The 15,781-nt window shown below is 36.5% G+C and overlaps 1 protein-coding gene across 8 annotated transcripts in view; it reads left to right on the top strand.

Annotated features, from left to right (window-relative positions):
- Positions 1-15,781, top strand: part of LOC101890926 (1-phosphatidylinositol 4,5-bisphosphate phosphodiesterase) — a 70,836-nt gene that overhangs the window by 52,473 nt on the left and 2,582 nt on the right. For 7 of the 8 annotated variants that reach the window (XM_059122313.1, XM_005177304.4, XM_059122311.1 and 4 more), the window contains 12 exons: positions 3,074-3,743; positions 3,830-3,889; positions 6,491-6,637; positions 11,241-11,320; positions 12,626-12,862; positions 12,926-13,092; positions 13,170-13,380; positions 13,444-13,537; positions 13,602-13,766; positions 13,831-15,257; positions 15,319-15,522; positions 15,588-15,744. In XM_059122313.1, coding sequence (XP_058978296.1) covers positions 3,564-3,743; positions 3,830-3,889; positions 6,491-6,637; positions 11,241-11,320; positions 12,626-12,862; positions 12,926-13,092; positions 13,170-13,380; positions 13,444-13,537; positions 13,602-13,766; positions 13,831-15,257; positions 15,319-15,522; positions 15,588-15,744 — 3,129 coding nt within the window. In that variant the 5' untranslated portion in view covers positions 3,074-3,563. Of the gene's footprint in view, positions 1-3,073; positions 3,744-3,829; positions 3,890-6,490; positions 6,638-7,522; positions 7,603-11,240; positions 11,321-12,625; positions 12,863-12,925; positions 13,093-13,169; positions 13,381-13,443; positions 13,538-13,601; positions 13,767-13,830; positions 15,258-15,318; positions 15,523-15,587; positions 15,745-15,781 lie in introns of all 8 variants that reach the window. The other variant, XM_059122309.1, reaches the window with a different exon arrangement.

Here is a 15,781-nt window from a genome sequence, read left to right as displayed (position 1 = left end):
AATTCATTGGAGGGCGTTATATTTGATGTTGCTTTAATTTTATTTCATTGTTGTTGTTGTTGCTGTTCCATGTAATCCTCCCTACATGGCATTCCAAGTTTAAATTTAATGGTGGAATGATTGCAAAATGTTTTTTTTTTGTTTTTTTTTTGTGGTAGACATCACAGCCTTGATTTTGAAGAAAACCAAATTACAGGAAAATTCAATAAATGCCACGACAAGCTCTAAAAGTACATATGAGTAATTTTATTTGGAACTTAATAAAATAAAGTGATTTAGAGAACATTTGCGCAGGCAGTAGGGGGAAAAATTCACTTTCCATCGCGTTGCCGAAATCCAACATCTACTGTATTCCCCAAACATCATCTGCATTACGGATATTTATATTTGCTTGTGTATTGTTTAACAAATTCCAATCTATTTCTTCCAATTTTGTGTTTTGCCTCTTCTTTCTATGTCTGTTCAATTCCCATTTCATAGCTTCATCTGTTGTTTTTATATGGCATCAGTAGTATTGCCAAAAAAAAAACAGCAAACATTTGCCTGCTTAACTCCGGTGGCAAGCTGCTAACCCAGAAAGTCAATGTGAAAACAAAAAACTTGAGATTTTTGTCCCATGATAGATACGTTACGAAAACCAAACTATTTGGGGAAATGAAAGTTAATAGAATTTTATATGAGATTTTAATAAACCTGGATCGTATTCGTGTACGCCATGTTGTAAAGATTGTTTAAAGTTTATTTAAGTAAATTTAAGAAACTAGAATGTTTAATTTTGGGAGCTAAACACAACAGGTGGAAAAAAATTTAGTTCGATTATCTGTTCTTTGGTGTATTTTAATGCTGAATTTCTGGGGTATACTTTTAGGAACCCAAAAGGAAATTTGATATCAAACGAAGCTCAATTTACATAAGGCTAGTTTACACCAAAATATAAGAGCGATATGCAAAGTAACTTTCCATATTTAACTTTAGTAACGTTATGGTATACTTTTAGGCTCTACACACAATTTTGAGTCAAAATAAAACACTCTATGACATAAATTAATATATTTTTAATGTACGCATTGCTTAATTATATTTAAATATTAATAATGTGTAGTTTAGCTTAAGTATAGCTTAAAAAATTTTGGGAGCGCTTAAAAGTATGCTATAAAAATGTAAAAAACTCACTTTACATATGATTGACATATGATTATGTACATTCGAAGAACATGCTTTAGAAGCAACGATAAATGAAACAAATTTTAACGATAAACTAAATAATTTAAGGGAGAAGAGGAAATCTATGAATAATTTTAGGAGTTAAACAAAATATTGTAGCCAGAAATTTTCCCATTCAAATTTTGTTTTCAAATATTTAAAAGCCTACTTTTATAGGACATACACTGAGGAATCAGAAAATAATAAAAGCCCATAGCGTTTCCGAAATTATGTACGGTTCTTTGCTCATTTTCACATATTTTTCTATGAGACTATTCTTTGCCTAGCAGACATTTAAACTTAAAAGCCATTTGCTCATTGTTTTGCCCTCCATATTTGTTCTTAATTCAAATGTCAGGTGTGTATTATCTACACCTACGCTAAAAATGTGATCTATTCTTATAACTTAATTTAGCAACACCACCAAATTTAGCTTTTAAAAAGCAATTTTCTGGCCATTAAAAAACAACAGACAAAGGTCCACCGGCCCCTTTCCCCTCTACTTCCTCTTGTTTTATGTGGAAAACATGTTAAGGTTCATAAATTATTCCCCACCAAAAGAAGAAAAAACAAGGTATCTTGTTTATTTGCCTGCTGAATCTATTGTCCCACCTCACACATACACACACACACACATAAATTTAGAGAGCTCCAAGGTATGAACAAAAAAAAGTTTAAAGACCAAACAAACATCCATAAATTGCACGCACGTACCACTTCTTTCGAACACCGACTTGTCCTCACGTAACGGAAAATATAAACACCATTTGGTGATATAAAATAAAGTCACTTAAAATTAATGATGTCTGCCAATAAGAGTTCTGCAATCTATTTGATTTTATAAAGAAAAAAAAAATAACAGACAAAAGAAGACATCTAAAAGTATGCAATGTTTTATTTCTATTTAATGTGGCAATATTTTTTGCAAAGTTGCAAATGTCCCGGGGAAGTTTTTATTACAAAGGGCAGTAAGCTATCTTCAAATAGCCAACTCAATTTGGAAGTTGTTTCAAAGGAGAAATAGATTCAATTTTGTTGCAACCTTTTTTAACTAAGTATTTAAAAGAAAAAATTATACTCTAAAAATAGTATTTTCTCTCTCTTTAAATTTGTTGGCAGTTTGAAAATAAATGTCTAAAATTGGTTCCAGAACTTCAAGAATGTAAAACTATTTACTACAATTACCGATTTTCCCTTCATGATATCGAAATAAAATTCAAAAGTATTCGATTTTTGCAGGTTCTGAGACAGAGCATATGTTTACAGAATATAGGAGTAATCTTAATTTTTTCAAAATCAGTCTCTTTCTCCAAAGTTATTTTTATTCTCAGCTTTGTTTGCGGCAGGGACAAGGGGGAGGCTATTCTTATTTTCTAAAATTGGATTTATATTTGGCATCTTGTTGATTCAATTACTATAAACATTGAAAAAAAAAATGGAAAATGTTACAATTTGGATTAATTTAATTTAAGAGCATAGAAGGGCAAGATTGCTAGCTAGTGGTTGCGTCTCTTATTCTCTGCCATGAGTAAACTATCAATAAACAAGCATATACGAATGATTTTCAACAATTTTTTCTTCAAAATACTTTTTGAAATAATTTTGATTATATTTTTCATTAAACATTTTTAAAATCTTAGAAAATCGACACAGAAAATGTATTTTAAAGTTCTCTGAAGAATATCTCTTTCATTATTTTGCTCATCTATGTTTAAGAGTGACAGTCACATTCTCTTTCACTGCATTTCTGGTATTTTTCTTATTTCTGCTTCTATTAATAACATAACTCATATTTGTTTCTTTATATTTTATCACATTCTCTTTAAATTTCATATTTAATTTTACTTCTCTTTTCATGTTCTCTTTGCAGCAAATAAACATATGATCGAGAGCAACAGTAACGGCAGCATTCCAATATAAACAAAATCGAAGAGAGATTAAAGAGAGACAATGTAAAACTCAAGCCTAGGTTCAATAACATTCTCTTTCAAATGAAAAACAGCAGAGCTAGAAAAAACAATTAAAAAACAATACAAATTGTGTAAAAAATTTAATTGAAATTGCAATAATTTAAAAAATAACAGAGATGTAACGATAAACTCCTTTGAGAGCAGTGAAAGAGAGTGGTGAAATAGTAACAAAAAACAGTAAAAGAAATAAAAATATAAACAAAAGTGAAAGCCAAATGTTTAAATTGCCGAAGAGTGTCTAAAGTGAAGTCAAGATAATCGCCTTCAAATACTTGCTGGACGGACAGATACCTTCTCGTCCGTTGTTGTTGCTGATTTAATTTCCAGTCATTGTTGCCATCATCCGTAGCATTAGAGCCGTTTAAGGCTTTACCGGGTGTGGTGTAAAACATGACTAAAAAGTACGAGTTCGATTGGATAATTCCGGTACCACCGGAACTAACAACTGGCTGTGTCTTCGATCGCTGGTTCGAAAACGAAAAGGATACCAAAGATAATGACTTCGAAAAGGATGCCATGTTTAAGGTCGACGAATACGGCTTCTTTTTATATTGGAAAAGTGATGGCAGAGTAAGTGACGGCAAAGAAGAGAATTGTAAAAGAAAATTAGAAAAAAATGTGTCTTATTATTTTTTTTTTTATCTCTTTATTTGTAGGAAGGCGATGTCATAGAATTGTGTCAAGTCAGTGATATAAGAGCTGGTGGTGTACCGAAGGTAAGTGTTCTTGGCTTGTTGAAGAACGACCTGAGAGAACATAGTTTTCATAGGATGAAAGAGAGAAAAAGCGAGAGAAAAGCTTATGAATGTCTAAGCTGTTCGAGCCAATAGTTTCCTACGATCTATCCTAAGTATAGATGTCGAAAAATTGAAAGAGAGTTTATAGAAGAGTACTTTCCGCTTGTTAAAAACAAGTGAGAGAGAAAAGAAAAAAACAGGCACGCATGAATAGAAACACATGATCTCAAACGAGAATGTTACCTAAATTTGGATGAACTACTAAAGCAGGCCCGGGAGGAGAGTCACACTTTTATGTTCTCTCAATTCCATTGCCCTTTGATTACATTGTTTTCAATGGGTCAGATTGTGAGTGTGGAGAGAATTAAGCTCAGTGAAGGTGTGATATTGACAAATGTGTGTGATCAACACTTCTGGATTTCATACTTTACCTCTCTTATATATTTTTCATTTGTCCTTAGCATTTTATCAAATGTCAACAAAATTGAATAATTCCTTACACATGTCCTTAATTCCTTTGCCATGTTATTAAGAAGCAATCAAAAATCTCTAATCGACACAAGGATGTGTTTGTGTGCAAACACACTTTCACTTAACTGGCAACAAATAGCGTCAGCATTCAATCTTCTTTCTTTCGAAATCCTCATCATCACCATCGTCATGACATTTCCAATGGTGGAGGCAACAACCCTCTGCATCATTTGCAGTGCAGTGTTACAACAACAAGTGCTGTGCACTCGCATCATTATCAATATTTCCTCCTTGCTTTAATCCTTACTAATATCAACCTTGATGTCGTACGAAAAAGGAAATGCTAGAATTATTTACTTTCCTCTCTCACTCTCCACATGGCGGCGTAGTCGTCATCGTCTTCTTCTTCTGTCAATATGTTACAGTTAATCTCATCACTGGCATGATGACACTCCATAGCAATTTTCCATTGCTGCCTTCACTCTCTCTGTCTCTCTCAACCACTCCAAAGTCAGTTTTGCCTCGACATTCAATACTTGTGATATGATTGCAATTTTTTATTCTATTTCCTGTTTCTTTTTTTTCCTAATAAAATATCCTGGCTTTTATTAAACCAAGTTTCATTGCATCTATGGCGCATTTCCGTTGCAGTTTGTATCTCTGAGAGATGGGTAGAGAGCGCTAAGACATTTTATTAATATGTGTTTAATTTGTGTTTGGAGGGGAAAATTGAAAGAAAAAACTGCGAATTATTATGAAGTCCTTTAAATAAATTATTAGAGTTTAAAATTATTTCCGATTTAATTTTATAGAAATATTTCTTCATATTATATGGTATGAGAGGTGAAGAGTGTTTGTTTATGTCTCTCTCCAACCATTTCAAAAACATTGTGTATTTCTACCATGCACGAACCAATTGCGAGAGTAGCTCTCCCTCTTTCGATAAATATGAAGGAAAAATGTAAAAGAAATTATAAAAATGAGAATTTAAAATAAATCCTTATGAATTTTTCTACTTAAAACCATCTTAAATAGTCCCCAAAATAAATGATTATGAAAAACAAGTAAAAAGCAGTAAGTTCAAGTGGGTCGAGCTTTGAAATTTCTACCATTTGGAAATTTTCAAAAAAAAAAAAGGAAAAAGTAAAATCCGTTAAATTCTTAAAAATACCAAATATAGGGATTTACTGGGGTTTTATTGGTATCTATTCAAAAACGTAGACCTGTCTAAGCATTTTTTGGTCATAGGCCATTACAATGTTCAAATACGAAACTTGAAACAATTTCGTTGAATAACTTCTCAAAAACATGAAATTATTAAAAAGAACTGTAATTTCGGGCGAGCCGAATTTTGAATGCCCTCCGCCATTTTGAACGGATTTGGCAATTTTCAAAAAAAATGTAGCTGTTATATTAGGGTCTATACGAGGTATACGCATAGGCAGCTTTTGTCATAAGCCATTACAATATTCAAATGCGAAACTTGAAAAAAAATCAAAATACCGAATATCGGGAGGTATCGTTATATGGGGGCTGTAGCATTCATTACGAACTTCAAATACGAAATTTGAAACAATTCCGTTAAATAATGTCGCTGAAATCAGCAAAATACCGAATATGGGGAGGTATCGTTATATGGGGATTATACCAAAACGTGGACCTACATAGCCCATTTTCAATACCAAAAGTCCTGCAGACGAAACACACCTTTAAATAAATTTTTACCAACGTACTTCAATTCGTTCGGAAGCTAGAGTGATTTCCACAGACAGACAGATAGACGGAGGTTCATCGTTAAATCGACATAGAATCTTTTGCTGATCAAGAATATATACACTTTGTGGGGTCTAAAATGTATATTTCGAGGTATTACAAACGGCATGATAAATCTAATATACCCTCCATACTATGGTGGAGGGCTTAAAAATACACTTCATATTTTAGAGTCTAAAAAATTGAAATGTAGACACTAATGTAAACTCTCTCTCTCTCTCTCTTTCTCTCTCTCTCTCTGCCCAACTCGCCTTGTAAATTACTGACATTAAAAACCGTTTCTTTCTTTTTATTGGTTTTCATTGAAATTTTTCACTTCTCTCTTCTCTTTTACAGGATCCGAAAATTCTCGATAAAGTCACGAAGAAATGCGGTGCGGATTTAACGGCCCTGGATAAGAAATCATTAACAATATGTTCCAATACCGACTATATAAATATAACATATCATCATGTAGTGTGTCCGGATGCGGATACGGCAAAGGTAAATTGAAGAAGAAGAAAAAGACTTTCATAACCTTTCAAATTGAAATTCAATATCTCAATTGCCAATTGTACAACAAAAAGATGAAAAGACACACTTATGGCCACAAAGTGACTGGAATTGAAAGCAATTTCGGCACTTAAAAAATTAATAACAACCATTTTTTTTTTAATTCAAGTGCACACACAAAATATCTAGAATGTTGAGAGAAAAAAAATGAAATCCAAGGAAAAAGTTGTTCGTCAAAGTTATAGTTTTTCACACAAACCAAACCTGCACACACACACACCTACACTCAACAGCTGAAATAAAGACCTGCCATAATTTACTTTTGAAAACTAACAATTTTTTGACAGCAGTTTTACACAACAACAAATTTCCTTACATATCACCAAGGAAACTGAAAAAAAGAGAACCCACAAAGCCAACACCGGCAGGGCAAAAACAAAAAAAAAAATGAACAACTGAATTCAAACAAAGATGTGATGAAGTAGTTGTTGGCAAAAAGAAGAACTCACATCACTCATAATTTTTCAAACAATGGAGTCTCTTATTTTCGTGCCCAGAATATGGGAGGGGGAGTTTTTCAGCTGCAGACATTAAGGAAGGCAAAGTTATGAGGAATGTGGTTTTAAATTTATTTAATTGATACATTTCGAAATAGGAAAGTTTTTAATACAAAGAATCAGATTTATGAGATTGTTATCAGTCAAAAAGGCTGGGCCAAAGAAAAGTTCAAAGTTGAGGGAACTTAACCGCAATAAAGTTCATAGAATTCCTAAGCAATTTATGGTTTTATTATTAGTTTTTTTTTAAGCTTCCCCAATCCAAGGACATTGTTTTTTTTTACTTTCATGTTGTTGTTTTTTTTTCGATTTCTCTTAGATCTGGTTACAAGGTTTACGCAAAATAACCCACAATGTTAAGGCCAATAATATTTGTCCGATGATGTGTCTGAAAAAACAGTAAGTCCACGAAATGAATAAATTTTCACTAACTACACAACCAGCAAAGGACACATGTCCAGACACCACCCACCACCCAACTTCTACTCACTTATGTCCAATAAATATGCAAATGAGTTTCGCATTTCTATTCTTAACGATTTTCTATTCTTTTTTGTTTGTGCATGTCTTGAGCGTTCATTCACACTTCCGTTTCAGACATTGTGTAGTCGGCGGAATACTTCGATTGCATGTCAAAGTTCTGTAGATTTGTGTTTTCTTTCGTCTGTTCTACACTCTCTTTTCTGTTTCTATTTCTGTTTTTCTTTTACTTAATTGTTTGTTGTTGCTGTTTTTTTTTTTTTTTTTTTTGTGAACGTCCACCACTCACCGGCTCTTGTGACGTTTTGAATGTGACATAACAGTTGCCACATTGTTGATGTTGATGTTTATTTTATGATATGTTAATAATATTATATTCATATTTGCTTTGTAAATAACGGTATTACTGTTGTGGAAATGCCGGCCATAGCCGGAACAATTAGAGACACGCAAAACCTAGAATGAAAGTTGGGAAATATACAAACAAGAAGTGGAACTTTTAGAATTGTTGCCGAAGGGATACGGAAACGGGGATACTGAAGCAACAAATTTTGCTTTCTCTTACTTTTTAATGGTAAAATAGGCAAAGAGAGAATTACTAAACTCGCTCTAAGAGAAAAAATTTTTCCAGAAAGTGCGGGAATTTAAAATCTACTAAAAATGTCAAAAAAAAGACGACAACCTTTGGAGATCAAAATATAAGCCAATGAGTAGCTGGCTTCATCTGGTAAAAACTTGGGCGCCATATTTGTGTGCGCGCCCAAAATTTTGCCTAAAAGTTCTTCGGATTAGGGGTTGGCTTTCAAGTTAATAATTTTAACAATAGTACCATATGGCATTATATTGTTGGTTTCTGACGACATTTTTTATGGACACAATGTACCAACTGTAATTTAGTACTTTTGATATAAACTTCCATAAAACATAACCAAATCAATTATTACAATTTTTTTTTTATATTCAACGTAGAATGAAGAATATATTCAATCTTCAGGTTTCGAGGAATATTTTCTATGAAAATAATACCACTTTTAATACTGAGTATTTTTCAAATAGCAAAATATATTCCATAAAAACTCGAGATTAAAAAAGAGCATCCTACTCTCTGTAGAACGTTTTGTAGAACTTTCTGTTGATTTTCCTGTCTACAGAAGATCCCAAGCACGGACATTTATATAGAAGACTTAAGAAAAGCCTTTCTTTGGTCTAAACTTTAATAGATTTCAAATGAAGACATCTTCTTCTAAAAAATCCCCTGATCGTATACAAGGGAGACTTTGCTACTGGCCTTTTTTCTTATATAAATGTCTTTAAGGTACGGTACATCGTTGTAAAAATATCTCAGGGTTTTTTCTATAGAAGGCCTCCAGGCTATATTTTTCTTTTACTGTTGACCTCAGGACCTTCGTCTTCTATTGTAAAAGGACTTCTTCTATAGAAAAGCTCCTGGAAGTAATACGTTGCCTTGAAACCTACAACAATGGACATCGGGGAGGCATTCTTCATAAGCAGATCATATAAGTCAACTTCCATAGAAGACTTAAAGGTGTTCCTCAATAAAAGCGTGGAAGTTTTCTTAAAAAATAGCCTGAGAGTTCTTACTGCATAGAAGAACAAGAGGAATATTCTCTTATAGAAAGGGATCTCAGATATAAAATTTTGTATAAAGAGACTTTGAAAAAGTCAAAAGAGAAGATCATGAAAAAGAAGAAGAAAAGGAATCTTACCTTATAAAAAAGTTGTGAGGGATAGTATTTTTATACAGAAAACTGAGGGCAGGTATTTTATAAAAAAGGCCAAAGAGAAGGTCTTATTCTACACAAAGTTTTAGATGGGAATATTTATTTTTGGAGACGGATTCTTAAATTGAAAATTCAAGGTAGCTTATCCTATATAGAAGCCAGCACCGACAAAAATCGGTTACTTTCGAACTCAAAATGTTGTTATAAACAAGTTAAAAAACAGCAAGTTCGTCCGGGCCGATATTGTAATACCCTCCACCATTTGGAACGATTTTGGAAATTATCAAAACAAAATATATATAAAAAAATTAATAAAAAAATATAATCTGTCAAAAATTCTGTTAATATCATCAAAATATCAAATATAGGGAGGTAGCCTAGACAATTTTCTGTGATAGACTGAAGTACCCATTAGGAACTCCAAATACGAAATTGAATATAGGGAGGCACCGTTATATGGGGGCTATACAAAAACGTAGTACCCATTACGAACAATAATTAGGAAATTTGACAAACTATCTATTGGTAGATACCTTTAATTTCGTCGCTAACTTTCCGACATATATCGTTAATTACCGTAATTATATGCAGTTGAATTTTATCAATTTTTTCGATAACTCCAAAAATGAGTTACAGAATTCCCCTACAGGTATGGTTATAAAAAAATAAACTACATTTCCAAACAGCAAACCTGAGGCTTGGCCTGTTCCAGAACTGCAAGAATGTAAAAGTTTTTACAACTATAACCGATTTTCCGTTTATGATTTCGGAAAATTTCAAAAATAGTCGATTTTTTAGGTTCTGGAATAGTAACACTCTGGAGAACTCTATGGTGGCCTTCTTCTACATAGGTTACCAAGGTTAATCCAAAGAGACGTCTTAAGGAGTGTCTTTCTACATTGAGAACCTCAAGAAAGGCCTTTCAATATAAAAAGAAAACCTAATCCAAAAAATCCTATTGAAGCCATAAATGAAGATCTTCCAATACCGAAACGTCTTGTGTACAAGATCCCGATCTACTTACAGAGAAGACTTTTAGATAGACCTTGTTAAAAAATGCCTTTGAAAAGAATTTTTTTCTGAGAAATACCTTTGTGGAGATTTTTTCTAGTTAGTTGGGGGTTTCTATATATAAAAAAATCCGTCCAAAAGTATTCCAAAAATATTCTCATCAAGTAATGTGTTCTAATATAATTTGTGAATATATCAAGAGCATTCTTATGCAGGACGTCTTGTACAAAACACCTCATTCGATCTCTTCTTCTTTGTGAAAAACTTTGAAATGTCTTCTTTTTTGAAAACTTTTAGAAGGCCCTCCTCTCCATAAGACCCTTGGAAAGATTTTCTTCTAAAGAAGATATTTGGGTATTTCAAAGAGGTCTCAAGGTTTTCCCGTACAAAATAACTTATGTGATATAAAAAACTCTAGATAGATCTTCTTGTGGGTAATATTCTCTCATAAAATGCCTCAATGGATTGAATTTTCCCTACTTTTTCTTATATTTTTATTAATCTTTTTTTGTTTATTGAATAATGTTTATATTACTATATTTCCTTTCTTCTCTCTTGTTTACTTGCATGTCTATTCTGTTTGATTCTTCACTTGTTTCGTTTGTTTACATTTTGTCAATTGTTTTCGCACACACACACATACACATACTGCATGTTATGTCAACTTAACTAAACGCCACTTAACCATCCAACTAACCACCTACCCTCCCATCTATCCATCCATCATCCCAACCACATCAACTGCACTCTCGAATTAAAATAAATCTAACCTCACTTTCGACCGCACACACACACACACACCAGCGTTGGCAAGACGGGTTACGGTTCATTACCCACAATAATAAGGCCACTAATGTCTGTCCAACGACTAATTTAATGAAACAGTAAGTCCAACAATTCCGTTTTTGTTTTTTTGGAAATTTAAATAATTTTGCTCTGGCAAGGAAACCAAATGTCATGTCACTGGAGGTAAGTTGAAAATAATTTAGAAAAAATGTTTGGGATGTGAAGCATAAATGTGAGGCTGCCGGTGATGCCACGGTACTTCGGAGATTATTTTTTTTTTCTTCCGTGCCATACCGAACAATGGCTGAGTGCAGTTTTTTTTTTTAATCACTGGCAGATAATTGAAGCATATACGCTTCATATGTCCCTGGCAGCCTTCACATATAGTCCGGGATGATGGCAGAATCACAGCTGACCTTTAACATTTGGCCTGCTGATAATTTATGGCTTTTCAAGTTTTACAGCTGCAACGACAACAGCAGCAACAAAAGTAGAAGCCTTATTACGAGGTTTTTCCACATTACTCTGAAAATCCTCCCGCACTTTATTATTCATCAGCTACCACAGCGCCCGCCACAGCCTTGGTCCTGCTCCATGGAGCTCCAGTCATAGAATATAATAATAATTTTCCCGCCATTCAGCCATCACAGAGAACTTATCGTGAATGGTATTCCCCATGAAATGATGATTGAGAAGAATGATAATACCGACGCTGCTGCTGCTGCTGCAGCTGCCTCTGTTGTTGCTACTGCAGCTGGTGATGATGATGCTGATGACGCTGAAATGTGCGCTTCTTTCAGGCCACAACAGTAAAGTATCCCAACATTGCCAATCATTGCAAAACAGACTTTTCAATGCATTTGCAATTTTTATTCCAAGTATGAGTTGAATCTCCTGACAATACCACCCTGGCAAGGACTTTACACAATTATTTGAGGCTCCAAATGTAAATGCAGGCAAAACAAAGCAATGTGGGTTTGTTTGAAATGGGGTTTGAAATTTTACAAATAAAGGCGGTTGTTTTTTTATTACGAATCGCCATTTGATATTCGAAATGTGTTGGGGGGTTTCTGGGCTCAGACCTGAAAATCTTCAATTCACTTTCAAAAAAGTAGTCCTCATTAACTGAGATTTCTTGCCATTGTAAAATATATCAAAACAAAAATTCTTCTCGAATTCTCAAGACCTGAAAAAGAGTTCCTATACCCTGAGGAAGGACTTTCCTTTATCCTCAAGCTCAGACCGGTAAGTTTGACATCTCAGCTCCCATTAATCTCAAACCACAAGGTAAGTGTTTCAAATCCTTGTATTTTATTCTCACTTCCTTCTTTTCAACACAGAGAATTTCAGAAGCACTAATTTGTACAACTTCCCTTATCCTCTATTCTCTTTACCCCCCACAGTTGGATGCGTCTATCGTTTTCGGTGGAAAAGGGTGGGAAAATTCCCATAAAAGTTGTGGCCAAGACCTTTGCCTCAGGCAAAACCGAAAAATTGGTATATCAGTGTATCAAAGATTGCGGTCTGCCCGATGACAAGAGTGCCACCATGACCCGCGATGAGTTTACGTTCGACAAATTCTATGCCCTGTACCACAAAGTGTGTCCCCGTAACGACATTGAGGAATTGTTTACAACGATGTAAGTGGGCGCCATTGAAACCATCGTCCTTTCTTATCATCACCCTTTTACCCCATTCTCTAGAACCAAAGGCAAATCGGAGGTCATAAGCCTGGAACAGTTCATCCAATTCATGAATGAAAAGCAGCGTGATCCACGCATGAATGAAATTCTATATCCCCTCTACGAAGAGAAACGTTGTACAGAAATCATTAACGACTATGAACTGAATGAGGATAGGAAAAAGGCTGGTAAGCTATTATCCGCTCCCACCTGTCCACAGGTATAGGAGATTCATTTCTTCATGTCCGAATTTCCCCACTTTCAGGTGAATTCTCTTTGGATGGCTTTAAGCGTTACCTGATGTCCGATGAAAATGCTCCCGTATTTTTGGATCGTCTGGACATGTACCAGGACATGGAACAGCCCCTGTCCCATTACTACATCAACAGCTCACACAACACCTATTTGTCGGGCAGACAAATCGGTGGTAAATCTTCAGTGGAAATGTATCGGCAGACCCTGTTGGCCGGTTGTCGGTAAGTATCCCTCACAATGGAGAGTTTCACAAAAGCCAATGCTAAACATATCTTTCCACACAGCTGTGTGGAGTTGGATTGCTGGAATGGCAAAGGTGAAGACGAAGAGCCCATTGTTACTCACGGTCACGCCTACTGTACTGAAATTCTGTATAAGGTGAGAAACAGAAATAACTTTTCCATAAAAGCCCTGTATATCATTTTGCAATCTTCCCACCCAGGACTGCATACAAGCCATTGCCGATTGTGCATTTGTGGCCTCCAGCTATCCGGTCATTTTGTCCTTCGAAAATCACTGCAATCGTGCCCAGCAATATAAATTGGCCAAATACTGTGATGACTTCTTTGGCGACCTCTTGCTAAAGGAACCCCTACCCGATCATCCGGTAAGTTGATAGAATTACCCACCGCCCCTTCCGAAATTCAAGACATCTCCTCTTTTAATTGTAGCTGGAACCGGGTTTGCCACTCCCACCGCCTTGCAAGTTACAACGTAAGATCATGATCAAGAACAAACGCATGAAACCCGAAGTGGAAAAGGTCGAATTGGAATTGTGGCTCAAGGGTGAACTGAAGACAGACGATGATCCCGTCGAAGATGCCACGGCTGCCAAGCCGCCTGAGGAGGCCCCACCACCACCACCGGAAGCACCCGCCGAACCTGGGCCAGATGGCGCTCCCGCCGATGGAGCTGCAGCCGAGGGCGGTGAACAACCGGCCGCCTACAGTGGCTCCACCACCAACGTCCACCCCTGGCTCTCCTCAATGGTCAACTATGCCCAGCCCATTAAGTTCCAGGGCTTCGACAAAGCCATTGAAAAGAACATTGCCCACAACATGTCCTCCTTTGCCGAATCGGCCGGCATGAATTACCTGAAGCAGAATGCCATCGACTTTGTCAATTACAACAAACGCCAAATGTCCCGAATTTATCCCAAGGGCACACGTGCCGATTCCTCCAACTACATGCCTCAGGTCTTCTGGAATGCCGGCTGTCAGATGGTCTCCCTGAACTTCCAAACGTCCGATTTGCCCATGCAACTGAACCAGGGTAAATTTGAGTACAACGGTGGCTGTGGCTATTTGCTGAAACCCGACTTCATGCGTCGCTCGGACAAGGACTTCGATCCCTTCGCCGACGCTCCAGTGGATGGTGTGATTGCTGCCCAGTGTTCGGTGAAAATCATTGCCGGTCAATTCTTGTCGGACAAGAAGGTCGGCACCTATGTTGAAGTCGATATGTTTGGTCTTCCCTCCGATACAGTGAAAAAGGAATTCCGTACCCGCTTGGTGCCCAACAACGGTCTCAACCCTGTCTACAATGAGGATCCCTTCGTATTCCGTAAGGTTGTCTTGCCCGATCTGGCTGTGTTACGTTTCGGTGTCTATGAAGAGAGCGGCAAAATGATTGGTCAACGCATCTTGCCCATGGATGGTCTGCAGGCGGGCTATCGCCATGTGTCGCTGCGTACCGAAGCCAACTTCCCCATGTCCTTGCCCATGTTGTTTGTCCAGATTGAATTGAAGATCTATGTACCCGATGGCTTTGAAGACTTCATGGCCATGCTGTCGGATCCCAGAGGTTTTGCCGGTGCCGCCCAAAAGCAGAATGAACAACTGAAGGGCTTGGGCATTGAAGAGCAGAGTAGTGGTGCCGCTAAAGATGCTGGCAAATCGAAGGAGGAAGAGAAGAAAGAAGCACCTTTGGTCTTTGAGCCGGTCACATTGGAATCTCTGCGCAGTGAGAAGGGCTTCCAGAAGGTGGCCAAGAAACAAAACAAGGAATTGGATACCCTGAAGAAGAAGCATACCAAGGAGCGCATGGCAGTGCAGAAGACCCAAAATGCCGCCATCGATAAGTTGATCAAGGGAAAGAGGTAGGGTGGCTCAAATTTAATTTAACTCCCGAAAATGTATTTACTATTTCCGTCACTACAGCAAGGATGAGATCCGCAATGACTCGGCCATCAAGAATGCCATTGCCGAACAAACCAAACAATGGACTGAAATGATCGCCAAACACAAGAAGGAGGAGTGGGATCTCTTGCGCCAGCACGTGCAAGATTCCCAAGAAGCCATGAAGGCTCTCATGCTGACCGTACAGGCCTCCCAGATCAAGCAATTGGAGGAGAGACATGCAAGGTAGGTAAATCAGGCAATTTGTAACACAATTTACTCACAATAATCCGCTTTCTTTTGCCGAACAGAGATGTCAAGGACTTGAATGCCAAGCAGGCCAAGACTTCCGCCGATACCGCTAAAGAGGTACAAAACGACAAAACCCTAAAGACTAAAAACGAAAAGGATCGTCGTCTAAGAGAGAAAAGACAGAATAACATCAAACGCTTCATGGAAGAGAAAAAGGTGAGTTTGTGGGAGAACTTTTTAATTGGGTCATGGA

The sequence above is a fragment of the Musca domestica genome, unplaced genomic scaffold (assembly GCF_030504385.1).
Source record: "Musca domestica strain aabys unplaced genomic scaffold, Musca_domestica.polishedcontigs.V.1.1 20, whole genome shotgun sequence".
NCBI classification, from domain to species: Eukaryota; Metazoa; Arthropoda; class Insecta; order Diptera; family Muscidae; genus Musca; species Musca domestica.
Note: the sequence above shows the minus strand (reverse complement) of the source record. Positions and strands in the feature narration are given on the sequence as shown.